Here is a 24,410-nt window from a genome sequence, read left to right as displayed (position 1 = left end):
TTTTTTACACTATACATATTGAATCTTGAATCTGGATCGGTCATTAAAGTAGACTTTATCCAACAGTAGTTGCCACAGCAGAGTGCTTTACTATGTAAAATAGGAGTGTTCTGATGTGATCACATCTTCAATGCGAATTTTTAAACCATTTTTCAAACCGTTGGCAAAAATCAGACGTTAGTGCGATTGAAGTGGAAATTTAAGCGCTGTTAAGATTATTATATATTATTATAATCTTTATGCTGTGCATAGGGTGTGAAAGTTAAGCGTGTAGTTAAGTAAAAGTGCGAATTTTCCGTCGCTCATAATAGTGCGATCAAAGTGAAGCATTTACAAATCACCCGAGAAAGCAACTTTGTTCGTCGGCCTATGAAAACAATTTTAAGTCGCTCTATGAACGGCGATGTTTGTTTATCTTTACCCGAAAAAGCAACTTTGTACACGCTAAATATCCAAACCAGTTCAATCGCACTGAAAATTTCTAGAAAATCGTCAATAAGAAAAAACTGAAATCAAACATAATAGCAATACAATGAGTCACCTAAAGGATCAGCGAGCAAACGCTTCTATCATTATGTAAGTTCTGTAGCGCGGTGAGTTTTTTATGTGATAAAACCTTAATTTCGCATGAGTTATATCGAAAAGTTGCATTTAGTTCAGTCTAATATGGACAGGGGATAAGATCGGTCGGCGGTTCTTTGTTCATAAACGGGATAAAAGTACCATTTAGGCACGAACGGTCGACTATCTTACTTGTTAATTGCTGAGTGTAATCCACATTTATTTTCAACTTGTGTGGATTCTCATTGTGTTCGCGTAGTGTGTGCTTTTTGATGGATATACAATGGAGAATCGGGCGTCAGTTTGCTAAAAGCGGGTAAGAAGGATTGAACTGAGTTGAGTTTTCGAGAAACATTTAAAGTTTTATTCAGTTTCCTACTTCTTTTTGCTTCCAATCAAATCACTGGGTTTTCGACAAAGTTTATGTAATGAAACAGTTTTTTTTCCAGGTGGTACAATGCAGCTTTCGGTAAGTTTAGCATCAGTTTTACCATACTTTTACCGTGAGTAATCCTGGCCAGGATGGCGAACGGGGGTTAGGTTTGTCACAACTATTTTTTTATTAAAAAAACACTACTTGACTTTAGAATTTAATTTTAAAAAATAAACACGAGTGCGTCTACTTCTTCTTGGATACACCAACAGTACGTCCACGACGTCCAGTGGTTTTTGTGTGTTGGCCTCTCACGCGAAGACCCCAATAGTGCCTCATACCTCTGTGGGCACGAATTTTCTTCATTCGTTCCAAATCTTCACGAAGTTTCGAGTCGAGGGAAGATGATGTGAGCTGCGGATGGAGTCAAATTATTATTCATTTCCAATATAACTGCTTCAAATCAATTCAAGAACTTGACTAAAGTTTCATGTGGCAAAGCAAAGGTAACCTTTGAAAGGGCGGGGTTTAAGCGGTTGGTTCTAATTTTGCTTTTCAGATAGCACATTAGAAGTGCCTGATTCGCAGCAATTAGACTGATTGAATAAACCAGCTACACTTTGCACGACAATTTTGCACAAGCTACCAACCAATATGAACACGAATACATCCAAACTGGTCGTTTTAATGTGCTTAAAAATTTAGTCTATGGAGAATTCAATGCTGCTAAACCATTAGGTAGTTTTAAAACGATTTCATATTTGCCAAATGGTCAATAAGGAAGTTCAAATTAATTTAAGTTGAGTACTCCACAATAAAACAGATAAAATATAGCCAATTCTTTTATGGGACAAGTCTACTTCAATGAACGAAAAGTGGTTCCCAAGGCCGCATTTTCCCAAGAAATACTTCGAAAACAAGTTGTTAGTTAAGGGATTAATCCACACAGTTTTTGACTTCAAAGCTAAATAAATTGAGCTTCTCTAAATTAAACATGTGACAACCACAATTCTTTGTAAAAATTTTCGGAACTCAGATTCAGAACTTAGGTGAAACATTGGGAACGATTTTTTAAGCTTATTAACTACCCAATTAAGAGTTGATCTGGAAGATTGAAAAAAATGAGAAATCACTTACTTGGCTGTACTTTCCATCGACAATGTCTTTTTGCCTATTCAAAAACCAGTCTGGAATTTTGTATTGTCGTGGATTGGACATGATGGTAATGATCTTTTCGACCTCCTCCTCAGAGCATTCTCCGGCCCTCTTGTTCAAATCCACATCAGCCTTTTTGAGCACAATGTTGGAGTACCGTCTACCCACTCCTTTGATGGCCGTTAAGGCGAACATAACTTTCCGCTTTCCATCGATATTCGTACCGAGGATACGGAGAATATGTTGGAACTTCTCTGGAATCACCAGCGACTGAAAACAAAAAGGTTGCCATTGATGTGCGGAAATTTTCCTTTAGATAATTTCCTCCTAAGAATTTCAAAGAAATACATCTTAAAAAACATCCTCAACAGTTCTATGGGTTAGCTTGAATAATTAGCGTTGAGATTTTTCTTAAGATTATTTCGCTGTTTAAAGATTTTGTAAAACATTTGAGGATAATCGTCAAAACCTACCATTTTGATAAACACTACTCTCAGAAAGAGGTTATCACAGTTTACAGGAGAGCCAACCGAATGTTAATTGATATTAATGACAACGAATGTCGTTTGTCTTTGTCAACTACTAAATTCGAAAACGCCGGTGTTGCCAGCTTGCTAAAAATTCATTAAATCGTGAATGGATAAAATCATGCATTTATGCAGCAGCATGCATGCACCTTTTATAAATAAAAACATTCCTATCATTCAATTAGAACAAACTCTCGAATTGAACAAATTTCCTAAAAATACATTTATAAGGTTAAACTCAACACATTTGGCCTCTCATGCATGCACAGCTAAACAAAGATAGCTGAAGCACTGGTCGGGAAATTTTATATGATTTTAAATAAAAAGGAGAGTTTATTTTTTCTCTCGTCAAGATGCATCACTTTTAGCCCAAAATTTCAAACAAAAATTCCCTCTAAAATGTCAGTTAATCAAAAAAACAAACGGCTGTAGGCGTGGGTTTTGATTTTTATAGGTATTCTGGTTAAGATTCTACAGAGAAAAAGCATTGATTTATATGTGATCATTCATGGTGCATAGTAAAAACGCTGTGTATAATAAATTATCCGCGACATCTATAGAAATTTCCCTATAAACAAAAGCCCTTTTCTGTCCCGCTTCTACCGATAATAAAACATATCCATCTTTGTCGCTGGTCAAAGTTCATTATCAGCGAGATTTCGGGAGGTTCGCGGATGTTCTGGAACTTATCAAACCTCAAACCGATTGCTTTAAACCGGTGACGCTAATAATCGTTCTCTGAGAGAAATTTGAGTCAAATTGAGTTAATTTTGTATCAAAATCAAAGGTAAGTGCTTAGGGAAGCTGTTCTCATATGTAGTTGCTAAGGCGTCGGCTTTTAAACCAGCCAGGTCAAGTTTTATCGGCGTCTCGGGTCTTTCGTTTATCGCCATGTGCTTTCATAATCATTCTCCAGGCAAATGGGGCCATTATTTCACATACTTGAACACTTATTGAATTTTCATCATCAAATAATCATTCCTTAGTGTAGGCGAAGTCCATTTTTATTAAATTTCCAATCAGCCAGGTAACTTTAAAATCCAGTCACCATAATTCAATTTTTTCTTCATTGTTCATGTGACGTTTATCGTAAAGTCAGACTCCCCTTTCACACTTCGAAATATTTTCCATAAATTTCTGGATTTTCTTTCTGCAAACATTACGCTATTCCATACGTTACAGATGTATCGAGTACCAACTGTAATGCGCTCCCTTGCTCTTCGCAAAGTGCAGCAAATGAACCAGATCCAAAGATGGTACGCAAAAGACGTCAGATTTGGGCCAGAAGTTCGAGCCCTGATGCTTCAGGGCGTCGACATTTTAGCTGATGCTGTTGCTGTTACCATGGGCCCAAAGGTAACGTTCGAAAGAGGTTTAATTCAATTAATTTGACTTCACTCCAATAAAACTGAAGCTTAACGAGAAATACTTATTTTTCAACAGAAACATAAAATGTACTAGAATTTCTTTAGATTTGTTTATTGATTACTGGTAAAGGCATAAACTGTGCCTTTTATTAAGTTCTTTGACCTTCAAATGCAGCAGCTGAGAACAACATTTAAGGGGCCCATCTACTCAAGAGATGTTAACGATTAGGTTGATACCGTATTGGGACGTTGCTTTATCGATTTACATGGTTTATATATACATTTGATAAAATAGCTAATGATGTAAATATGTGACAACGTCTGTTTCAAGACGAAAAGCTATAAAATCTGTAATTCCACTCTATCCCTATTCGCAGATTAAAAAAGTCTAGTTTATTAATCTCAAGCGCTGATTTTTATACAGGTAATATATTAAAGTTGAACTTGTTTCCAAATTACCATTTGGTTCATTACAAGTTTGAAGTGGTGTTTTTAGCTAGTACAACTTTAATTCCTATATTAGGTGAAAATCAGCATTTGTGATTGATAAACAAGTTAAAATTAAAAAATTATTCTGGTTGCAAACGCAAGTTCAGCCAGTTCACTTTAGAAACTCTGTCCGAAAAGAAGGCCGAACTAAAACAAGAAATGCAACTGACCAGGTTGAATAGGCTTCTGAAATAAAATTTAATTTATTGGTTCCTTGTTCACTTTCCAAGGGTTTAATTGTTTAAATACGCTATCTGCAAAATGAGAAGAATGCTGCGGATATTGGTAACTGTAAATAATGCAAAGTTGTTTAGATGAATGAAGAAATTGGGATACTAAAACGGCTCTTTAAAATCTTTGATACAAATTGTCGTTTTCAAAAAAAAATCAACTTGTAAACAACTTTTAAAAATCCAACGAACTTTGACACTCTGGTAGCTTATTAAAACCATACAATTGTAGAAAAATGTTCAAATAAAATAACCCTGGCAAATGAGTTAGATACAATTACTTTCCTTGTCTATGGTATGATAAGCAAGGTTGATACTAATAAAATATTTTACAGGGTCGTAATGTTATCATTGAACAATCATGGGGATCACCAAAAATTACAAAAGATGGTGTAACAGTTGCCAAAGGTGTAGAATTAAAAGACAAATTTCAAAACATTGGTGCCAGACTAGTGCAAGATGTAGCCAATAATACCAATGAAGAAGCCGGAGACGGAACTACAACGGCCACCGTTCTAGCTAGATCAATAGCTAAAGAAGGATTTGACAATCTTGGACGGGGAGCTAATCCCGTTGAGATTAGAAAGGGCATCATATTGGCAGTGGAAAAGATTACTGAAACTCTCAAGACTCTATCGAAGCCCGTTACCAGTCCAGAGGAGATTTGCCAAGTTGCGACGATTTCGGCTAACGGCGATACATCGGTTGGTAATCTTATTGCTGATGCTATGAAGAGAGTAGGAAAGGAAGGAGTCATCACTGTAAAAGATGGGAAAACCTTGAAAGATGAACTGGAGGTGATCGAAGGGATGAAATTCGATAGGGGATATATTTCTCCATACTTTGTGAACACCACCAAGGGCGCTAAAGTAGAATACCAAGATGCGTTAGTCCTGTTCAGCGAAAAGAAAATCTCGTCAGTCCAGAGCATTGTGCCAGCTTTGGAGTTGGCCAACGCACAAAGGAAGCCTCTAATTATTATTGCTGAAGATGTAGATGGTGAAGCGTTAACTACTTTGGTTGTGAACAGGTCAGTTTAATTTAGAGTATATGCAGTGCAGTTTCAATGATTTTCTTCTTTATTCAAGGCTTCGCATTGGACTTCAAGTAGCAGCGGTCAAAGCACCAGGATTTGGTGATAACCGCAAATCTACTCTTCATGATATGGCCATTGCCAGCGGAGGAATTGTGTTTGGCGATGATGCCGATATTGTCAAGTTGGAAGATGTTAAAGCTTCAGACTTGGGTCAAGTTGGCGAAATTGTTATCACCAAAGACGATACCTTGCTATTGAAAGGTAAACGGTGATTATATTGTTGTGTGCTGATTTTCATTGGTTGTTTGCATTCCAGGAAAAGGCAAAAAGGAAGATATTGATAGACGTGCTGACCAGATAAGAGACCAAATTGACACAACAACCTCCGAATATGAAAAGGAAAAATTGCAAGAAAGACTGGCTCGTCTTGCATCTGGTGTTGCCGTTTTGAAAGTTGGAGGAAGCAGTGAAGTAGAAGTAAGTGATTATTTCTATGAAATAATTTCAACTTAACACACCTATGTTTATGTAGGTAAACGAAAAGAAGGACAGAGTCACTGATGCTTTAAATGCTACTCGCGCTGCTGTAGAGGAAGGAATCGTTCCCGGAGGTGGCACTGCTTTATTAAGATGTGCATCCAGTTTAGATTCAGTTAAAGCCGCAAACAAGGACCAGGAAATTGGTAGGTTAACCGCAATACCCACTACTTAATCAGCGTATATCATTAACAGGGCTTTGTCGTTCATTCAGGTATTGAAATCGTAAAACGGTCTTTGAGAATCCCATGCATGACCATCGCTAAAAATGCTGGTGTTGATGGAGCTGCTGTTGTGGCAAAAGTGGAACAGCATACCGGTGACTATGGCTATGATGCATTGAACAATGAATACGTAAATATGTTTGAAAGGGGCATTATCGACCCTACCAAAGTAAGTATATTTTTACTGCTTAAATTTGTCCTTTTACCAAGTACCGCAGTATTTTAAATCGTAAATCTGTGGTTTGTAATAAAAGGTAAAGCAAAATGTTGCGATGCAATAGGTGTTGGTATGAACATATTTAACATCTAAAGAAACGCAACAAACACGTTCATTGTCGCATATAGTATTCATGTGAGTGGTTTGAGTTAGATGATCAATGGTCTAATTTTTACAGGTTGTTAGGACAGCTTTGGTAGATGCTTCCGGTGTAGCTTCTCTTCTAACAACGGCCGAAGCTGTAATCACAGAAATACCAAAAGAAGAACCAGCTGTTCCAGGCGGCGGAATGGGCGGCATGGGTGGTATGGGCGGAATGGGAGGTATGATGTAGACACATGGTTACGAATTAATTTACGTTTAACCAAATTACGGTCTTTCCAAAAAAGACTTACTGTGTGATTGTGATCTGTCAAAACGATTGTTTTAAATATTTTGGCAGAAAATTATGTAGTGCTAAATCTGAAAGTCCGAATGTTCTTACATGGCAACTTGTAGTGCGAACGCGTGTGTAATTTTGTTTTTGAGTTAAAAATTGTTTCCTACATACAATGAACTGAGACTGCAGCATATTAGCTAAAACCGGAGAAACAATTCATCAGTCAGTTAATAGCCATATCGATCTGATTTGCATTTAACTGTTTCGTGTTGTGTAAATGTAGGTTTTCCATTTTTTAAGATTCCTTGAAATGTAAATTGTTAAATATATTGTTATAATTTTTTAGAATGTCTGTTTTATTTAGCCCTGACTCACCCACTTTTTTCAGTTTAGAAATACTACCCCTCATAGTTTATTCCCGGTTTACCTTTTTCGAAATGTCCCTATAATCATACGTTTTCTCACGAAGTTGGGTGTTCAATGTGTCTGAAAAAATACAAGAATTCGTCGGATTAAACTAAAACCATCTATTTACATTGGTTTACATTTTCACAAGTGGTTTATATTGTACAGAAAGTACAATTTATTACATGAGAATAGTAAGAGACAGCGGGAAAAACGTTGCAGAATGAACATTTTTTCTGTAATGTTTGATTTCGAATAAATAGCGAAATTACAATTACAGAAATACGAGGGAATAAAGTGCTTAAAAATCACCCTTTACGATACGAGTTTAATCGGTTCGTTCACTTCGACCAACAGTTTTCGGTAGTTTCTTATTTGTCGAGTCCTCCAACTCTTTTGGTTTGTAATAATGTGGCGCTACTTCTAGCAGCCATTTGCTTTCGATTTCGATTACCTGCCTCATAAATTCTTTGCTTGTAAATACGAGTTCATGGTACAACACCCAGCGGGGTAATTCCTCAAATAATGAACTGTTCGGATGCACTGTTACAGTCTGAAACAATATAAATGCAGCATAAATATTTCAGAGTTCAAATTGTTTAAGAAGTACTCGCCTGATTGTGTTTTACTGTTTTGTAGTTGCCCGCTTTGGATAATCGTGCGATGTGATAAAAATAGCCGGCTGTAATGGCCTTGCGAATGTCTGTAGTTTCGCTGATGCTTGATACCATTTCGATTTCTACTCGTTGCATGAGTCCTACCAGCTGCTCCCTTACATCTCGTGCTCTCTTCATTGACCTGGAACAAGCCGCAGCTTAGAAACAACAATAAAAATTTCCAAGAGACTTGCCTGTACTGAATGAAATTCTCGTAACACCACTGCAAGGAATAATCAGTGTCTCTCCACTGATTGTATACATTCAGTAAAGTCAAGTGGTCTCCTCCAGGATGGTAGAAGTTCTTCCGTGCAGTATCTGCGTGAATAATTTTGTCTTTCGGCCTGTAGAAAATGGCCCCGTTTACAGACAACATTGCGGTAATACTAACAATTTCCTCTGCACATTTGTATCTGAAAATCACCCCAGACACTAGAGTAAACAGCATTTTGTTATTACAAATCATACTTTTCTGCAGCCAGCAACATTTTCGCCATCATTGGATCCACCGGAAACTCAGCCATTCTTCGGCCCAGTCTAGTCAGCTCTCCATGATGATTCAAAGCTCCTAGGGCGTATAACTGTTCCAATGCGAGCACCAGGGTTTCGTGGGGAGGCGGGTCCAGAAAATCAAAGTGAATCAAGTCATTTATACCCAAAGCTTTCAACATTAATACGGCATTTCCAAGGTTTATTCTCTGAATTTCCGGAACAGTATTCTCTTCTAGTTCATGCTTGTATGACCAGGCAGTGTATAGTCGGAAGCATTTTCCTGCCGCTACTCGTCCCGCTCGCCCGGCTCTTTGATTTGCGGATGCTTTCGAGATTGGAACTACCATCAAACTTTCCATGCCTGAAAAGTAAGGATTACATTAATAATCAGGGATCATATTTTAGGTAGAATTAAGGTCATTCGTTTTAAAGTGTTATTAGCGCTTATTTACGAGAGTAATGACGCTAATTTAGAATCACCCTGTCTATAAATAATGAAGAAACATACCAGTTTTCGAGTTAAAATAATTCTGCTTAGCAAACCCAGGATCAATCACATATATGATATTGTCAATAGTCAGTGATGTTTCTGCAATGTTCGTGGCCAGTACGACTTTTCTGGCGCCTCGAGGAGTCGCTTCGAATATTTTCGCTTGCATATCACTAGGAAGATTCGCATAGACCGGCAATATTATGAGTTCCCTCACTTTTGAGCCCAATCGTCTCAGACGATCCTGAAGCAGTTCTTGGCATGTTTCAATTTCATCTTGCCCCGTCAGAAATACCAGTACATCCCCCAACGGTTGCGTTACGTGAATCTGCAACACCGATATAACACATGCATCTACGTAGTCTGCTTCGGGGGCCTTTGTGTAGTAGATATCCACTGGAAAGCGCCTTCCTGAAATTAAATATCAACGTTTTCAAAATTAAATATCAACGATGCTAATTGAATTTGCACTCATACCTGGGATCCTGAATATAGGCGCCTCGTCAAAAAACTCGGAAAACTTTTGAGCATCTAGAGTCGCACTGGAAATCAGTAGTTTTAAATCCGGCCGAAATCTTGCAATGTCCTTAACAAGACCAAAGAGAATATCCGTATGTAGAGTCCGTTCATGAGCCTCGTCAATGATCATCACACTAACAGAAATTATTTTAATTGAAAATATATAGGGTGAAAAATTGCGACTAATTTTTTAATGCGATATTGGCAGGACTAGTTGCCATCCAGTAAATTTATTTTAGTTACACAGGGTGCTCCCCAGTTTGATGTCAATTACTTATAAGAACCATACCAAAAATACACCCCAGTTAGTCGCAATCTTTCACCCCGTCTTAGTTGCACTACTCTGTGTACTGTTTTGCACTTATACATACCTATAAGACTGCAGATCTGGCTCGGATAAAAATTCTCTGTGCAGAGTACCATCCGTCATATACTTAATAACGGTTCTCTCGGAGGTGCAATCTTCAAATCGAATGGCATATCCAACTTCATTTCCCAGTTTAACGTCCATTTCTTGAGCAACACGAGCCGCCACTGACATCGCAGCCACCCTACGGGGCTGGGTGCATCCAATCTTTTTTTCTAAACAAGAATAGTTGCTTACTTACTTCAATAATCCGTTATTAATGTGCTTACCATTTTCCGTAAAACCTGCCTCATGCAAATACTGTGGAATTTGGGTGGTTTTGCCAGATCCAGTTTCTCCTTCAATAATCAGAACCTGGTGTTCACGAACAGCCTGAATTAGATCATCCCTAAAAGGAAATATCGGTAGACTTTTTTTAGTTTCCGCTATGGTCAGTTTTTTCTTTTCGAATTCGGATAACTCCGGCTCTCGTTTCATCTTATCCTTAATCCCTTAAAATCAACCAGAATCCAAATGAGTAACAAATTAATTGTTAAACTAAAACTCATCACTAACCCGGCATTTGCAAGGCTTGAATAAAATCAATCTGATCTTCCAGCAGCAGTTCATACTCGTCCCTTTTTACGGCGTCTTTTGCGCCGAACTTGAAGACTGCCGAAGCCATTTGGTCTTTTTCCCATTTCTTTTGCTCAGACTGAGGTACTTTCTCAAGCTCATCCACTTCAATATAATCAGAAGTAGAGTCCTTGCCCAAGTCTCTTGGCATGTGATATCGCTGGACTCTTTCCAATTCTCTAGCTTTTTCATGTTCTTGGGCCAGTTTCAGCAGTTCTTTCTTATGTTCTCTTTCCTTTCTTTCACGCTCCGTTAAACTGTAATCAAGCAAAACATTTTAGCTAATACATATTTGGTCAAAGAAAACGAAAATATGAGAAGTTGATCTATCAAGTCAAGATATTCCTTTTACTTCTGCTAATAATTTACTAAAACATTAAATTGAGCAGTACAACCCAAATGAGGTCTAAGCAAGTTACTTGGTGGTTGAAAGAGAATTAAATTAAACTTATGTTCTGACGGGCAAGGTGAGCTTATGAATTAAGCAGAGTGAGTTTACTTACATCTGTTCTTCGAAGAGATACTCATCATCCACAATATCAGCTTCCAGTTCTAGCAGTTTGTCTTCTTTACGTTTTTCCAAATATTTACGTCTGGACTCGACTCTGAGCTTTGGAATAATCTTTTCTCTTTCGGCATTTTGCAGCTGGAGCCTCTTGGCTGCTTCTTCGTAAGCTCTTCGATCAGAAGCATGGACAATATTCCGAGTTTTTTCCTCATCCTTCTTTTTTAGTCGTTCGGCAAATTCATCTCGTTCGCGTAGATCTTTTCTGCGTGCCTCTTCCTCGCTGTCTATGCTCGACTCTGAATCTGACTCGTAACGTTTACGAGACTTCTTTGCTTTGCTCATTTTGCTTTAGATTGTTTAAAAATTTCAATTCTGATGTGTTCCAAGCAAAAATATAACCTAAAACAAAAATCGTGTAGTTGCGCGAAGTTAGCAGTAGCAAAATCTCACCACGAAATCACAAAATATGTGGGGGTATGTTCCGTGCACAAAATATCCCCCCTGGGGGGATTTTCTAAGAATTTCGCAGAACAAACAACCAGCGTTGCGACTGAAAAAATGGAAGATCCAAATATAAAACGGATAAAATAAAATTTATAATTTTTTCGAATATTTCTAAAAAAATTCTCATAATTTGAATAATTTATCATAATAAAAAAAACATTTTTAGTTCATGCAAACCAACATACTTATTCTGAATCAGAAAAGCTATCCAGACCCTTTGTAGATCCCTTTTTTACATGGCAATAGCTTTTGATTAATTTTTAAATGAAGAATTCGATAATATTAAATGTATTCTTTAGAATGCATTTATCTTTGTTAAAATAACTAATCTGAAATAGATATATCTATATCTATATCTGAGGTAATAGTTTGAGAATCTGTGGTAGATATCACACGTACGGTAGACTTGGCAAGACTGCATATATAAAACTGTGGTTAGGAACAGTTTTGTTTATGTTTATTTGAAAGTTTTGTAGTGCGGTTTATTTGTACCGGTTGTAAGTTTAGAATTTAAGGCTTGTTCTACGGTTTAGAACTCTTACACTGCTCAAGTTTCAACATTCTTTGTAATGGATAAATTAGTGGACCAAATTCTCCAACATGGCTCTGAAAACAATACGTTCAGCCTGCAGAAGACAATTGCTAATTCCAGCGAAAAAGCGGTAGGAATTAACAGTTGTATAAACAATTCTAGTTCGTCGTCAACATTTGCATGTTTTAGCTGGAAAGTCTTATTAAATCAACGTTAAGCAGTTCGACGTTTCTACAAATTTGGGACTATTTGCTAAAAGCATTTCAAACCGGCTCAGTTAATCAGGAAAAACAAATCAAAGTGGTTCTAACTGCTTTAAGGGAACTTGAATATAAGGAGTGTTTCTCTTCACATTTATCATCAAACCTGGTGCAAAGGCTGTGTATGGATCTGACAAAATTCAAAACTGAACATCTGGCTGAAATTTGCATGTTCTGTCTGGAAAGCATTCAATCGAAGAAAATTAGCTCTTCTACTGGGTAAGGCCATGATAAACACAGCCAGCTTAACACATTTATTGAACGTTGTATATTAATACATAATTTCTAATAACCTAAGAATCCAGTTATTTTGCCTCAACTAAATTAGGCTTCATTGCCGACAACTTTTGCATTTAACATTTTAGTATCAATTAAAAATTGCCGCTGAAAAAGTGGTGACCAAAATTCAACTTATTAGTTGCAATGGATTATAAACCTTACCCAGAGAGAAATATAATTCATAAGGGGCATATTATTTTTCCAGTTGGAAAGATCTACTTCCAGATGCGTTAAGTGTTATATCTGCTAGAGACTTTGTAAGTTTCAATGATGCAGATTACACAGGACAAGAGTTTAAGACATTTTGTATTACGAATCTTTGCATGAATAATTGGCCTGCTGGAAAACTCACCCAAATCACCGCAATGTTTAGGTAATAGTCAAAAATTAAACTAATCAGCCAATTGAATCTCAGCATTGATATTGCAGTGATATACCCCTTGCCAAAGACAAACACTTGGAAGTCGTTAACAAATTGGCGTGTTCTATAGAGAAGTTAACACCTCAGGAAGTTCCTTCCTTCGTATATCAGCTACTTCGATTGTGCCACCATCAAAATAGCCGATATGTTTTCTTAAAGTTACAACACTATTTTGGATTAAGAATTTATTGCGGCTCGAATTTTAAAAGAATGTGCAACAACGATAACTCTCCAGACCTAGATGTGATAGGTTGGTCAAGTAAAAAATTGATCTTCCATATGTTCAGTTTTGAATTCAATTTCAGAAAATGCTGATGATCGTGATGCTTTAGATGCTGAAAGCATGGTCCTTTACCACATTCAAACTGCTGCTTCAATCGGTCATAATTCCATCAAGGATTATTTAAGTTCTTTGAAAAATACTGTCAAATCCCCAGACTTTCTTCTGCACCATTTCCAGCTGTTGGCTTTGCTTACTATAGCTACCGTTGACCAGTACGAAGAAGCTGTATTTGAAATTATTAGACATTCTATTGTAAGGACTTATAATGAACAGCAGAGGAAGACCTCTTCATACTGGTATCGGGATATAATGACCGCATCAGTGCATCCAGAGAAAATTTTCAAGGATATTTTGAACTTTGGGTGAATTTGCCAACTGATATTTTCTTCGTTAATGATTATAACTTGATTTTTGCACAGGGACAGGGAATTCATTCTGGAATCAATAGCAAATCTTGGATTTGCTTTGCTTAGTGTAGGTTCAGCTTTAGGCAGAGATGTTATAGCTGAAAAGCAGTGGACTTTAGGCACAATGATTATACTAAAGGTTATGAAGAAAAAACGAAGTATAGCTCCAATAATATTAAACACTTTTGCCAGTCATATTTTAACTAGACAAAGTGCTACTCAGTATATAGGTGAGGTTTTGCTTTGTACAGCTATATTTATTTACTACCTTTTTACTTGGGCTTTTACTGTTATAGAATGTGCATAAAACACGTCTATTTGTTAATAACTTAAACTACAATAACTTGCTTTTTTCAGTCTCGCTCATCGCTATAAACGATTTTTTTTTCAGAGTGTTTGTATTTCTTAAGTGAAACATGCCCATTGCTGTTATTGGATAATCAGAGTTGCGTTGTTGAACTCATAGAAAGTTTGATGCAAATTCCCAGCAACATAGCCAAACACTTACTAGATGCTCTGATACCATTGGCAAAATTATCCGCTCCTATCAGGGATCAACTCATACTCATTCTACGGAAATGTTTATATTCCCGGTAATACAAGGGCGATTTTTCGCTTAGCATAATCTACAGAATTCATTGCTCTTTGTTACAGATCAATAGAAACTCGACAAGTTGCCGTATATGGATACGTGATGCTAATGAGTACGCTGAATATTTCAACTGGAGGCATCATGAGTCAAACAAGCACCGGATCATTTTCGTCCGGATTTTCTCTATATACTCAGATTTCTTTGAATCGAACTACCCAATCTGCTAGTAACGCGTTTAGCAGTGAATCAATTTGTTGGGAAATTTTGGGGATTTTAAAGAGGTGCTTTATACAGCAAATGGAAGTCAAATTCGAATTGTACAACGGTAAGAGAAACTGGAACTTAATGCACAAAAAGCCATTAAATGTTTTCCAGATTTATATAGCGCCGTTTGCCTTAATCCTGAACTGGGCGTTGCAGTTCTAGATGTGCTTTGGTTTCATTTTATAGAGTTTTACATTTCGGACGAGGATTCCAGCCCACCGTTGAATTTTTGCAATGTCGCCGCCATTAAAGATGGTGATTGCATTCTCCAAGTAAGCCAAGTTTTCACATTATGTAAACTGTTGCAAGTTTTTTTGCTTCTACTTAGGAGCCACTCGGGAAATTCGTTTACACTTTAGCGCAGATTGTGGTCAAAGTGAACAGTTCCGATGACGACCCGGAAAGACCTGCTTTAAAGAAGTATACCGACGTATTAAACTCGCTCTGTCGCAGAATGTGCAACTGCGAGTTAGTCCATTTTGAATTGGTAAGAAATTAAGCAAAAGTCACTATGCATTGAGTTAAAAATATAAATTTTTCCTGTACAGGATGATGGCACTGATTTAACAGATCCTGCACCTGAAAGTCAGAAAAAAATGCACATTTTAAAGGAAATTATCAATGTATTCGAGGCATTAATGGGCTTCAAAGTGGCGACTTTGTCAACTGAGAATGAAGATCAGTGCGGTATTATTAACAGTTTGTTTGAAGGCTATTCAAGGTTTCTTCAATTTGGAAAGGTACGTACCTACGCAAATTTCAATATCTTGATCGTACCCGATCAAGATACGTAAAATACGATCTACTTTTGCCTATTTGCTGTAGCCATATGGAAAACTTTTTCTTATTACTTTGAAAATGTTGTAGAATTTGCTCAAATCGAAGAAATCCAAAAAATGCGACAAAACAACACAGAAGGAAGATAAGACAACGCAAAAGAACACTTCAACAGCTCAAGGCAATTCTTCCAAAAAGCACGATAGTTCAGGAAAAGGTTTAAAAGGATTCAAACCCCCCGGCACTTTATTAGATTTCGCAGTCGTTGTAAAGGGTTTGCGGACTTTGCTAGAGTAAGAGAATCTGCTGTTGCTAATTCAAATTGATTCAATTAATTGCAACTGTTTTTAATTGTTAGTCCAAGTGTGTCCTGGGTGAGCACAGCAAATGCCAATACGATCATTAGAATTAAAACCCATTTGCACAGACATTTTATTCAAGCTGCAGCGCAGTTGGTTGCGAAAAGTAAAAACAATAAACCCCTTGAAAGGGTGTATTTGAAGAGCAGTTTTGACCATATAACATCAATAGCCAGAGTTTTGTATAATAAAATCATCTTAAGGTTGGTTCTAGATTGAAACGCCAAATCTATGAGTTGTTTTTTAAATGCTCTTGATTTCAGGATAAGGGATTATGTTGATTTTGACTGTAGTTCAGCAGTTATGGGCATTGAATGCTTCCACACTATTCTAATAGTAATGAATGGATATAACCCAAACAATACTGTTAACTTTGTAAGTAAAGTAGGTATGTATGTTTGATCATTAGAGAAGAAAACATCGATCTTTATCAGTTACATTCTTTTGCAGGGGAAACGAATGCAGGGGCTTCACTTATAGAGCATATTAAGCCCTTGCTAGGCGAATTTCAGCAGCTTTTCGACATAGAGGAGGATGAACTATCCAATGATCCAGAGATTAAAAGATACCCACAGGCTGTATTGAGTAACATTGCAGCGCTTTGTAACTTAATGCCCAGTGAGACTAATGTTTTATCTCTAGAGGTAAAGTAAAGATTTTGTAAATTCATTAAAAAATGCTCCCCGTTTTCTAATTATAGGTTTATGAATGGTTAAAGCAAATAGCCTACAGTAAAGAAATCCCGTCGAAAGTAGCAGGCAGCTTCATGAATTTGCTATTTGAAATGCACATTCGGTACAAGTCAGGATTAACACTTTTCGAACATGCTTCAATCAGTTTCTTTGATATTTATGGAACGAATGATACAGATGTAAGTACTACATTTTTGTCTTTCAAGTTGTAAAAAATTACGACATTTGAACTAGCTTACAGTTGTATTGTAATATTGTAGGATTCGATTGAAGAATCTCAGGATACGTTGAAAATTATCAACCTTGGATCTGCCAATGCGGTACTGATGGCCATTTGCACCTTCAACAAGAATATTTTGGATGATGTGGAAAGCATAATTTTACGCATAAAATCCGATTATTCTATCGTAACAATATCCGGCAAAGACGACGTCAAAAGTAAATATACTCATTTAATAACCCACAAGATACTTATTAGTTGCTGTTTCAGGAAAGGACGATTTGAAGATTAAAGAAAAAGGTGTAACATGCCAACTATGCTTCCTCAGTAAAATCCTCACAAACTTAATGAATTTGTCGCTGGCACCCGGAAGTATTTCAGATACTCTTTTCAAAAACGTCGTGCAATTCTACTCAGCTTTAACTTCGCTTACCAAATACTTCATAAGCAAATCTAGCAAGAACTATCATGCCTTTCAAGGAGTATGGTAATTACTTAAGCTGTGAAACGATTTGAAAAACATATAATCTTCAATATTTTAGGTTCGAAAAACTCGTTAAACTAGCCGGAAAGCAACTGGGGCCGACAATATACACTTTCGTGTGTCAGCTGGAACTTGGACAACATAAAGACGACGACTCGACGAATCAAGGTGGAAAAAAGAAATCCGAAAGTGCAGCATTGAAAAGCAAAGTTTTGCGAGAAACCAAAACCATTCCAAAGGCGGTTTATGAAATGGAGCAATTCAGCAAATACATCATTCAATTGAGCAATAAAACTAAGTATGATTTATCCAAGTACGTGGGGCAAGGCACCTCAAGGGATTTCAGGATCAATCTGCAGAATATTCAAAACGATTTAAAACGCGGTAGGGTTCTATTGGTTCTTTGTATCTGGTATTAGAAAGTTAAAACTGTGTTTTTCAGCCAGGAGTCGTGACGACGAAGCAGAAGAAATGCAGGAAGATGAAAATGACTCCGTACTGGAGGAAACAAGTGCAACGGATGAAGTGGAAGCTATAGGAAGTAGCGAAGATGAGGAGAATCAAGCTACTAAAAGGAGAAAAATTCAGTTGGTTTAGATCTAACTGGCCTAAATAGGTTTGTTGTTGTTTTTGATAAAATAATGAATATAGAAAAAGCTGCAAATGACCCACATTAACGAGGTAAAAAAGTTTTAAAACCTTTATTCCGTATATTTTAGTCATGTTTTCATCAAGACAATGATTTAATGAATCATGAACAATTATTTTCTTGATTTATGCAGTTACAGAACAACTAGCCCCTAAGTGGATGGCCATTCTCATCCTTGATTGCAACTAATTAAAAATATAGATTAAGAAGGTTTAGGATCTTTTTGCAGATAATTTTTTCATTCACGTAATATAAACCAACGGAGTATTAAAAATATAATAATAAATAATTATTATTTATTGTCCTGTCCTTGTCCTTTTCGCCTCTGTCTGCTTCGTCTAACAGACGTTGCTGAGAAATGTTTATGACCTGTGGCTTTTTGTAATACACAAAAATATAAAGAGAAGAAATGTCAAAAGTTTTATTTTGATTGTTATGAAATTAATTAAAATATATTTAATATTAAAATGAGTATTATGATGTACATGCTTCGGCAAACGAAGACAGTTCTATTTAATCCTGCTGTGGCTGTAACAGGTAACTTTATAACAATAATAACCTCAAATTAAGTTTCTAAATAAAATACAAACCATTCCACAATACTTATCAAAAACAATCTAGCAACTATTTTAATTAGTGCTTTGCAATAGGTAGTTTATAGTTATTTAATTAAAATTTAATTTAATTCTGCGAAATTACCTTAATTCTAGAGGCATTCAATTTGCGCTTTTCCTCGAATGAGAAAATTAGTCCCCGAATGCGAGAATTCAAGGAGAAATTGCGAGAAAAGACGCCAATAGGTAAGCTAGACCAACCGTTAGGGAAGCATCCCTATGAGGAAAAGGAGCCCCTCGAACCTTGGCCAGAAAACACTAATCCCCATACCGGGGAAATCGGAGGCCCCAAAGGTCCTGAACCAACAAGATACGGAGACTGGGAAAGAAAGGGCAGAGTAACTGATTTTTAGCTGATATAGTGTTAATAGTTGTTTTGTTATAAATAAATATTTTACTTATTTGAAACTTGCGTGTTACGGCTCTGTGCATTGTGACGACAACACAACCGTTCAGCCAATTATTGAAGGAATCTCGCCCTAAGTGCCAGCAGAAATAAAGAACACATTCGATATGAGCTACTGGCTTTCCATACAATCGACCAGTGGAAGCATCCATCTTCGCCATTTTATTTACTGTGTTTGTGCCTCTTTGTTGTGTTTTAAGTTTTGTTTTCACGGAACTCAAAATGGAACCAATAGAAGTTAAACCCGAACTGGTTCAGATTGATTTGAACAAATTGTGTAGATCTTGTTTGACTGAGAGTTCGGAATTACAATCTATCTTTCTATCAGACAACTCAACAGGCACTGCCTTACTAATAGCTGACATGCTCATGGATTTTACAAATGTTCAGGTGGGTTTTTGTGTTTGCAACTTTTCTGGAACCACTTATATGTTCACAATTTCCAGAATATTCTAAAACATCTATGCTGGAATAAAACGTATATGCCTACACTTTATATTGGTTTAATTAATTTTTAAAAATCCATTAAAAGGTTTTATATTTAGAAAACGAACAGGCAGGTTTTACACCACAGGTTTCTGGTTTTGCAGGAAAAAAAATACATTTGTCCGTTACACCAAACTTGACAACTTTTAAAACATTTTGGTAGTGAACATTGAAGTGCTTCACTGATTTTTACTGATTACTCTTTTGGATTTATATTTTTATTGCAAAAATTGATCAATTTATATCGCTTTACCTCTTAAACAACCCTGCAAAATCGTCATAAAGGAATCAAACTTCAGTATATGAATATCTGGCAACCCAAAACAAAAAACATGAGTTTTATTTTGTTTTTCCTGGCAAATGTTTATTGATTTATTTACTTTTTCGACCTTTTTTAGATAGTTTCAAGTCCTCGTGGAGCTTCACATTTTTCAAAATCGTATACCGTACATCTGAAACGATGAAATGCAATCAATTTTTTATTAGTACCCTTCGTGAAATTTTGAATTTATTGAAAAGTTCATTGTTAAATTGTGTAAATCCAAAATCGTAATGGTGAAAACGACTAATTGACCACTTTCGGCACATTTCGTTACTCGAAAGCATTCTCAATTAAGCACTTAATTCCAGATAACCAGGGGCGATGGTCTTCCAGATTGCATATGCCTGCAGTGCAGCATGCAACTAAGTAGATCATACTCATTCAAGCAACTTTGTCTAACATCGGATTCCAGCCTGCGTCAGTATTTGGGAAAACCGCCACCCGGAAAACTTCAACCGAAAAATGCAAACACAATGCCAACCAAAGAGTATTCTAATGCGGTGCTTGAAATAGACATGGAAACCTCATCTTCCGAAAGCGATGAAGATGAGTTTAAAGATCAATCGTTCATGTTTGGTTCATGCTCATCCGATGTGCCTGTTAATGAAAAAGCGGTGGCTCAGCAACAGCTTCTCAAGCTGGCCCGCAGTCAGAAAGGTAAAAATCGCAAGAAGAAACTGAAGAAAGTTGTTCAAAATGGACAAGGTACAAGTGAAGAACTTTTGAATATCAGTTATATTTAATTTTAATAATTTCAGTGGCAAAAAAGCGTTACGTTAGTACCTGCAATGTGTGCAGAAAAAAATTCTTGAACATGAAAGCCTTCCGTAAACATTTGCGCACTCACATCAAAGATCGCCCGTTCAAGTGCAAACAATGCAGTAGAAGTTTCACTGAAGAGATTTATTTGAACAACCACATGAGAAGTCATTTACCCGAAGAACAGAAACCGCATGAATGTAGCATTTGCAGCAAACGTTTTATGCATGCATCAATGCTTCAGAAACATTTTCTAAGGTGTTTTTATAATAAAATAAAACCGCTCATCGATAATTTTAATCAAACCTTTTAGGCATACCAATGAGCGTCCGTTCGTGTGCAAAATATGCAATAAGGGCTGCTTTGCAGGGAACAGCCTTATAAAGCATATGAAGATCCATGAAAAGAAAGAGGGCGATCCAGGGCTATTGAAACATATCTGTGATTATTGTAGAACTGAATTTCCAAGTTCGGAAGCACTATCTTTGCATATCAAGCAGCATACAGGGACGAAGCCATTTGTCTGTAATATATGCAGCAAATGTTTTCCACAAAGATTTAATTTGGAATTGCATTTAAGGACTCACACTGGTAAGAGATACATTAAAACGATCACTGTTTCGCAGTCAAATAGCGACAACCGAGGAAAAATTGCAAAAAGAATAAATTAATCAATACAACTCTTGAGAATTAGAACAATCTCAAAAAAATGCAGGCTGTTCATCTATTTGTTAAACCTTGAAATATCGACCCGGTTCTAGGGGAAAGGCCCTTCAGTTGTGAAGTATGCAAGAAAGGATATGTTTCTAAAGCGAGCTTGAAAATTCACATGCGAACACACACCAATGAACGACCATTTGCTTGTGAATTTTGTGGAAAAGCCTTCCGACAGTCGGGAGATCTTACCAGTCACAAACGGTTGCATGGTACTGGCAAACCAATCGAATGTGAAGTGTGTAATAAGCGGTAAGGCATTTATATTAATATGTTTTGCAGGAGGTCACAAATACCGACTTAATTATTAATACATTTTTCTAGATTTACGACAGTGATGAAGCTAAAGTATCACATGCGTAATCACACAGGAGAGCGTCCCTACGTCTGCAGCATTTGCGAAAGGGGCTTTACAGTAAATACTATCCTGCTGCGCCATATGCGAGTTCACTCAGGAGAACGTCCCTATGTTTGTGTTACTTGTGGTAAAGCGTTTTCCCAAACAAGCACTCTGAACAATCACATGAAAGTACACGCCAACTCAGTCAAGGCTGAACAGGAGAAAGATTTGAAATATGCAGTTCAAAATAAATGTATTCAGAACCTGCAACTCGGCCAGCAGCAGCAGCAACAGGAAGTTGTTCAATCGCAGCAACAAATGGTGATGGATCATAGCAATAGACTTCAAGAAGGTATGCGTTTAAGTCGCGTTAATAATTTGCTGTTTCTTTCTCTTTCTGGTTTTCCAATTAGCTATCAAATAGTTTACGAGGTATTTAACTCGAGTAAGAAATGCAGGTTCAGTTATAGCAATAAAACCAATAAAAGTTTTTATAATTAAATCGTACGTATAATCAGGTCAAAATATTAATTTATTGTGTAAGACATTCGGAAGAATTTTTAGAAATATGAAGGAAATGTTTTAAAATTTAAAAAGTTAACTTCACTTTGTTTTCGTCAAAGTTCCGGCGTTCATACGTAGACAAGGATTTCGAAACGAATGTTGTTTCAATGGATCTTCAAGCAGATAATGATAGGATAAGATAATAGAGGAGAAACAGATATTTTTAGAGTACAATGTCAGTGGAACTACTGCTGAATTTTTGGCTACCACTCAGGAATTGAAATATGATCTTTGCACTTTCCGATGCCGCAATATGTATGGGATCTACAATATTCTAGTTTAAACTTTCCCTGTGTTGCTTAATCCATAATTGTATATACTTTCCTGACTGTGTTTCAATTCCAAATCAAATTCATTCCTGGTTTTTTTATGGGTCATTTATTGTCTCTATTTATCAATCAAAATCCGTTCCACCATCGGTTTGTCTAAAATAACAGATAGTTAAAAAAAAATCCATAATAAAGAAAACTAAGCACCTTGTATACCTAATTTGTCGCGAACGTTGAGTTTCCATTGTTAATCCATCTTACAATAAATTCAGCATGCATTTTTGCATTAGGCTAAATCCTCCGTCTCATACATATAAAGTAAAATGTGTCTAAAACACACTATATTTTATAGACGCTCGAATGCTCCAAAACGACTCAATGAGGATACTCCAGCCAGATACAACAGCATCAAGACTGTTGGCAGACACCGCGCATCTTTTAGCAGAAATTCGACCAATGATGTCGGATGAATCTCGCATATTAGTGAACGACCCGCGGTTGGTGGTTAATGTGGTTGAACCCACAAGATTATTGGTTCAGGATGGTGGCAGAACATTGTTGAATGATAGCAGAGATGTAACAATAGACAATCAAATATTAAATAACAGCACTGATAACCGACATTTAGCCATTGGTGATGGAACTAGAATCTTGACTGATAAGTATTTAACGTACAGTTCTTATAATGGGGGTCATTTGTGAATGCGATTACCTAAGTTACCCTTGTTAGTTGTTTAAAAAACTGTTAAGTATAAAAAACTGTTAAGTATAAAAAACTGCAAAGTGTGTGATCAGGAACATTTTTTTTCTTTTTACTTCTGCTGATAACGACTTACTTTAATTTTTTACAGGAAAAATGAAAACAAATTAATTTTAAGAATTATTATGTTAGTCTTAATACATGTTACTCATTTTATACATACATGGCTTTTCGGACATAGCGTCTTTTAGTTTTTCGCCTATTTTCCCCGGCCCTTAAACATATTGCAAAGTGCTTACAGAACCTGCTTTCTGTGATACCTGGGCTATTCAATTAAAACCTGGGCTATTCAATTAAAAGTTTCTTTAATGGGACATTATAATCCCCTTTTAGAGGTTTTCTGCTCTGCCACACTGCTTTTTTTAGATTTTCGGCTTTTTTTAGATTTTCGGCTATTTTTACTATACTATTTTGGCTACACCTTATTTCGGAAAAAAGTTGATTTGTATTTAACTTATTCGCTATAGCTATTTACAACTATCTTTAAATTGTTCTACTCCGGGTTTATAGCTCCCATCTGGATTTTTTCTTTATAAACTCCTCGGTGCCATCACTTTTAATGGCCCCGTAATATCCTAGACCTTCGTATTTGTGCCTCATGTAGGCAATGTATCCTAAACATCCAGTAAGGGCTACTAAACCAAGACCCATAATAGTCACGTTCTGAAATGAAAGCAAAATCTTTTAAGTGCCATTAGTGGAGATGATTTTCAAGAAAGACTCTGGAGGGGAAGTTAAGTAGGGCGATAAATTGAAAGGGAAAGTGACAAAAATTATAAATATTGTTGACTTGAGGAAAGTTAATAAATTGGGGTATTATAAAACGGCTTTTTAAAGCTATATTTACCCGACTTGTTACTAGGAACTATGGACGGAATTGGTACTTACAGGCTTTGTATAGAGTTCGAAATTTACGAATCTAAACACGCTGGATGTCTTTAATGATCGAATTCCCTCTCCTGGTGCTGCGTCCTTCTTTTCAGACATGATGGAGCTGCGAATTTTGTTATTCTATAAGAGTTTAGTAATCTTTGTTCTACAAACAGAAGGCATTCAAAATATTTACTAAAGTAACATCATTACAGGTTATAACCGGGGATTTTCAGTCTTCTTTAGAGTGCTCCAAGTGGTGTCCAGCTGGGGTTTATATAAAAAAAAACCAATTCATAGGACAAAAGTTAAATAAATTATTTTCCGCTTACTAATATAAAATCAGTCTAAAGTCAAATAAACAGCAAAAACTATAAAAAAAAACATTGCTATAATATTATCAGTTTTTCTTTTACAACTTCATGGTTGTGTGCCA

At 36.5% G+C, this 24,410-nt stretch overlaps 7 protein-coding genes and 1 long non-coding RNA gene across 10 annotated transcripts; 4 read left to right on the top strand and 4 right to left on the bottom strand.

Moving 5' to 3' along the window:
- Nucleotides 1–1,138: 1,138 nt before the first annotated feature.
- LOC109535776 (40S ribosomal protein S18) lies at nucleotides 1,139–2,676 on the bottom strand. Its single transcript, XM_019901774.2, has 3 exons — nucleotides 2,563–2,676; nucleotides 2,072–2,359; nucleotides 1,139–1,348 (listed from the first exon to the last, which is right to left on the bottom strand). Exons 1-3 carry the CDS (start codon nucleotides 2,563–2,565, stop codon nucleotides 1,181–1,183), a joined length of 459 nt encoding a protein of 152 aa, XP_019757333.1. The 5' UTR covers nucleotides 2,566–2,676; the 3' UTR covers nucleotides 1,139–1,180.
- A 583-nt stretch (nucleotides 2,677–3,259) lies between these two features.
- LOC109535768 (heat shock protein 60A) lies at nucleotides 3,260–7,443 on the top strand. Its single transcript, XM_019901753.2, has 8 exons — nucleotides 3,260–3,403; nucleotides 3,799–3,972; nucleotides 5,038–5,732; nucleotides 5,791–5,999; nucleotides 6,055–6,215; nucleotides 6,271–6,421; nucleotides 6,490–6,668; nucleotides 6,895–7,443. The coding sequence occupies exons 2-8, from the start codon at nucleotides 3,799–3,801 to the stop codon at nucleotides 7,048–7,050; spliced, it is 1,725 nt and encodes a 574-aa protein (XP_019757312.1). The 5' UTR covers nucleotides 3,260–3,403; the 3' UTR covers nucleotides 7,051–7,443.
- A 159-nt stretch (nucleotides 7,444–7,602) lies between these two features.
- LOC109535767 (pre-mRNA-splicing factor ATP-dependent RNA helicase DHX16) lies at nucleotides 7,603–11,583 on the bottom strand. Its single transcript, XM_019901752.2, has 10 exons — nucleotides 11,143–11,583; nucleotides 10,580–10,896; nucleotides 10,294–10,515; nucleotides 10,029–10,239; nucleotides 9,616–9,791; nucleotides 9,157–9,549; nucleotides 8,625–9,009; nucleotides 8,351–8,569; nucleotides 8,115–8,298; nucleotides 7,603–8,053 (listed from the first exon to the last, which is right to left on the bottom strand). Exons 1-10 carry the CDS (start codon nucleotides 11,487–11,489, stop codon nucleotides 7,829–7,831), a joined length of 2,679 nt encoding a protein of 892 aa, XP_019757311.2. The 5' UTR covers nucleotides 11,490–11,583; the 3' UTR covers nucleotides 7,603–7,828.
- A 497-nt stretch (nucleotides 11,584–12,080) lies between these two features.
- LOC109535790 (Fanconi anemia group I protein homolog) lies at nucleotides 12,081–17,892 on the top strand. The gene is made up of 20 exons (XM_019901794.2): nucleotides 12,081–12,313; nucleotides 12,373–12,662; nucleotides 12,928–13,095; nucleotides 13,152–13,393; nucleotides 13,449–13,788; nucleotides 13,846–14,063; nucleotides 14,225–14,426; nucleotides 14,488–14,750; nucleotides 14,801–14,961; nucleotides 15,018–15,176; nucleotides 15,238–15,429; nucleotides 15,557–15,759; nucleotides 15,825–16,028; nucleotides 16,089–16,213; nucleotides 16,276–16,469; nucleotides 16,526–16,696; nucleotides 16,778–16,955; nucleotides 17,008–17,224; nucleotides 17,280–17,605; nucleotides 17,664–17,892. The coding sequence occupies exons 1-20, from the start codon at nucleotides 12,221–12,223 to the stop codon at nucleotides 17,816–17,818; spliced, it is 4,101 nt and encodes a 1,366-aa protein (XP_019757353.2). The 5' UTR covers nucleotides 12,081–12,220; the 3' UTR covers nucleotides 17,819–17,892.
- Nucleotides 17,893–18,233: 341 nt separating this feature from the next.
- On the top strand, nucleotides 18,234–18,892 carry LOC109535736 (succinate dehydrogenase assembly factor 4, mitochondrial). The gene is made up of 2 exons (XM_019901689.2): nucleotides 18,234–18,407; nucleotides 18,581–18,892. Exons 1-2 carry the CDS (start codon nucleotides 18,338–18,340, stop codon nucleotides 18,835–18,837), a joined length of 327 nt encoding a protein of 108 aa, XP_019757248.1. The 5' UTR covers nucleotides 18,234–18,337; the 3' UTR covers nucleotides 18,838–18,892.
- A 78-nt stretch (nucleotides 18,893–18,970) lies between these two features.
- LOC109535735 (zinc finger protein ZFP2) lies at nucleotides 18,971–23,282 on the top strand. The gene is made up of 7 exons (XM_019901688.2): nucleotides 18,971–19,280; nucleotides 20,007–20,403; nucleotides 20,457–20,715; nucleotides 20,771–21,048; nucleotides 21,219–21,423; nucleotides 21,496–21,863; nucleotides 22,697–23,282. The coding sequence occupies exons 1-7, from the start codon at nucleotides 19,113–19,115 to the stop codon at nucleotides 23,044–23,046; spliced, it is 2,025 nt and encodes a 674-aa protein (XP_019757247.2). The 5' UTR covers nucleotides 18,971–19,112; the 3' UTR covers nucleotides 23,047–23,282.
- Nucleotides 22,435–22,953, bottom strand: LOC125503887. The gene is made up of 2 exons (XR_007281138.1): nucleotides 22,552–22,953; nucleotides 22,435–22,500 (listed from the first exon to the last, which is right to left on the bottom strand). It is a non-coding gene; the product is annotated as an uncharacterized LOC125503887 (long non-coding RNA).
- Nucleotides 23,283–23,392: 110 nt separating the features above from the next.
- On the bottom strand, nucleotides 23,393–24,399 carry LOC109535738 (small integral membrane protein 8). 3 transcript variants are annotated; one of them, XM_048664980.1, is made up of 4 exons: nucleotides 24,307–24,399; nucleotides 24,198–24,241; nucleotides 23,993–24,140; nucleotides 23,393–23,767 (listed from the first exon to the last, which is right to left on the bottom strand). In XM_048664980.1, the coding sequence occupies exons 3-4, from the start codon at nucleotides 24,089–24,091 to the stop codon at nucleotides 23,609–23,611; spliced, it is 258 nt and encodes an 85-aa protein (XP_048520937.1). In that variant the 5' UTR covers nucleotides 24,092–24,140; nucleotides 24,198–24,241; nucleotides 24,307–24,399; the 3' UTR covers nucleotides 23,393–23,608. The 3 variants fall into 3 exon arrangements, with proteins under 3 accessions (XP_048520937.1, XP_048520936.1, XP_019757249.1); XM_048664979.1 differs by lacking the exon at nucleotides 24,307–24,399 and having other exon boundaries at nucleotides 24,198–24,301; XM_019901690.2 differs by lacking the exon at nucleotides 24,307–24,399 and having other exon boundaries at nucleotides 23,993–24,227.
- Nucleotides 24,400–24,410: the final 11 nt, after the last annotated feature.

This window comes from Dendroctonus ponderosae, unplaced genomic scaffold, assembly GCF_020466585.1.
Source record: "Dendroctonus ponderosae isolate FM_Combo_2020 unplaced genomic scaffold, Dpon_F_20191213v2 Dpon_F_20191213_3, whole genome shotgun sequence".
NCBI classification, from domain to species: Eukaryota; Metazoa; Arthropoda; class Insecta; order Coleoptera; family Curculionidae; genus Dendroctonus; species Dendroctonus ponderosae.
The sequence above is the reverse complement of the archived record's forward strand: the minus strand, read 5'-3'. Positions and strand labels throughout refer to the sequence as shown.

Bases quoted from the DNA above. Each gene is read 5' to 3' on its own strand.
- LOC109535776 (XM_019901774.2), bottom strand. The intron at 1,349-2,071 runs GTAAGTGATTTC...CTCCATCCGCAG, and splicing joins TCGATGGAAAGTACAGCCAA to CTCACATCATCTTCCCTCGA.
- LOC109535768 (XM_019901753.2), top strand. From the start codon at position 3,799: ATGTATCGAGTACCAACTGTAATGCGCTCCCTTGCTCTTCGCAAAGTG. The intron at 3,973-5,037 runs GTAACGTTCGAA...AATATTTTACAG, and splicing joins CTGTTACCATGGGCCCAAAG to GGTCGTAATGTTATCATTGA. The intron at 6,000-6,054 runs GTAAACGGTGAT...TTTGCATTCCAG, and splicing joins CGATACCTTGCTATTGAAAG to GAAAAGGCAAAAAGGAAGAT.
- LOC109535767 (XM_019901752.2), bottom strand. From the start codon at position 11,489: ATGAGCAAAGCAAAGAAGTCTCGTAAACGTTACGAGTCAGATTCAGAG. The intron at 9,792-10,028 runs GTATGTATAAGT...AATTTCTGTTAG, and splicing joins CCAGATCTGCAGTCTTATAG to TGTGATGATCATTGACGAGG. The intron at 9,550-9,615 runs GTATGAGTGCAA...ATTTAATTTCAG, and splicing joins GCCTATATTCAGGATCCCAG to GAAGGCGCTTTCCAGTGGAT.
- LOC109535790 (XM_019901794.2), top strand. From the start codon at position 12,221: ATGGATAAATTAGTGGACCAAATTCTCCAACATGGCTCTGAAAACAAT. The intron at 14,427-14,487 runs GTAATACAAGGG...TCTTTGTTACAG, and splicing joins CGGAAATGTTTATATTCCCG to ATCAATAGAAACTCGACAAG. The intron at 17,606-17,663 runs GTAGGGTTCTAT...TGTGTTTTTCAG, and splicing joins TCAAAACGATTTAAAACGCG to CCAGGAGTCGTGACGACGAA.
- LOC109535736 (XM_019901689.2), top strand. From the start codon at position 18,338: ATGAGTATTATGATGTACATGCTTCGGCAAACGAAGACAGTTCTATTT. The intron at 18,408-18,580 runs GTAACTTTATAA...CCTTAATTCTAG, and splicing joins TCCTGCTGTGGCTGTAACAG to AGGCATTCAATTTGCGCTTT.
- LOC109535735 (XM_019901688.2), top strand. From the start codon at position 19,113: ATGGAACCAATAGAAGTTAAACCCGAACTGGTTCAGATTGATTTGAAC. The intron at 20,716-20,770 runs GTGTTTTTATAA...CAAACCTTTTAG, and splicing joins CTTCAGAAACATTTTCTAAG to GCATACCAATGAGCGTCCGT. The intron at 21,049-21,218 runs GTAAGAGATACA...ACCCGGTTCTAG, and splicing joins GCATTTAAGGACTCACACTG to GGGAAAGGCCCTTCAGTTGT.
- LOC109535738 (XM_048664980.1), bottom strand. From the start codon at position 24,091: ATGTCTGAAAAGAAGGACGCAGCACCAGGAGAGGGAATTCGATCATTA. The intron at 23,768-23,992 runs GTAAGTACCAAT...CTTTCATTTCAG, and splicing joins TCGAACTCTATACAAAGCCT to AACGTGACTATTATGGGTCT.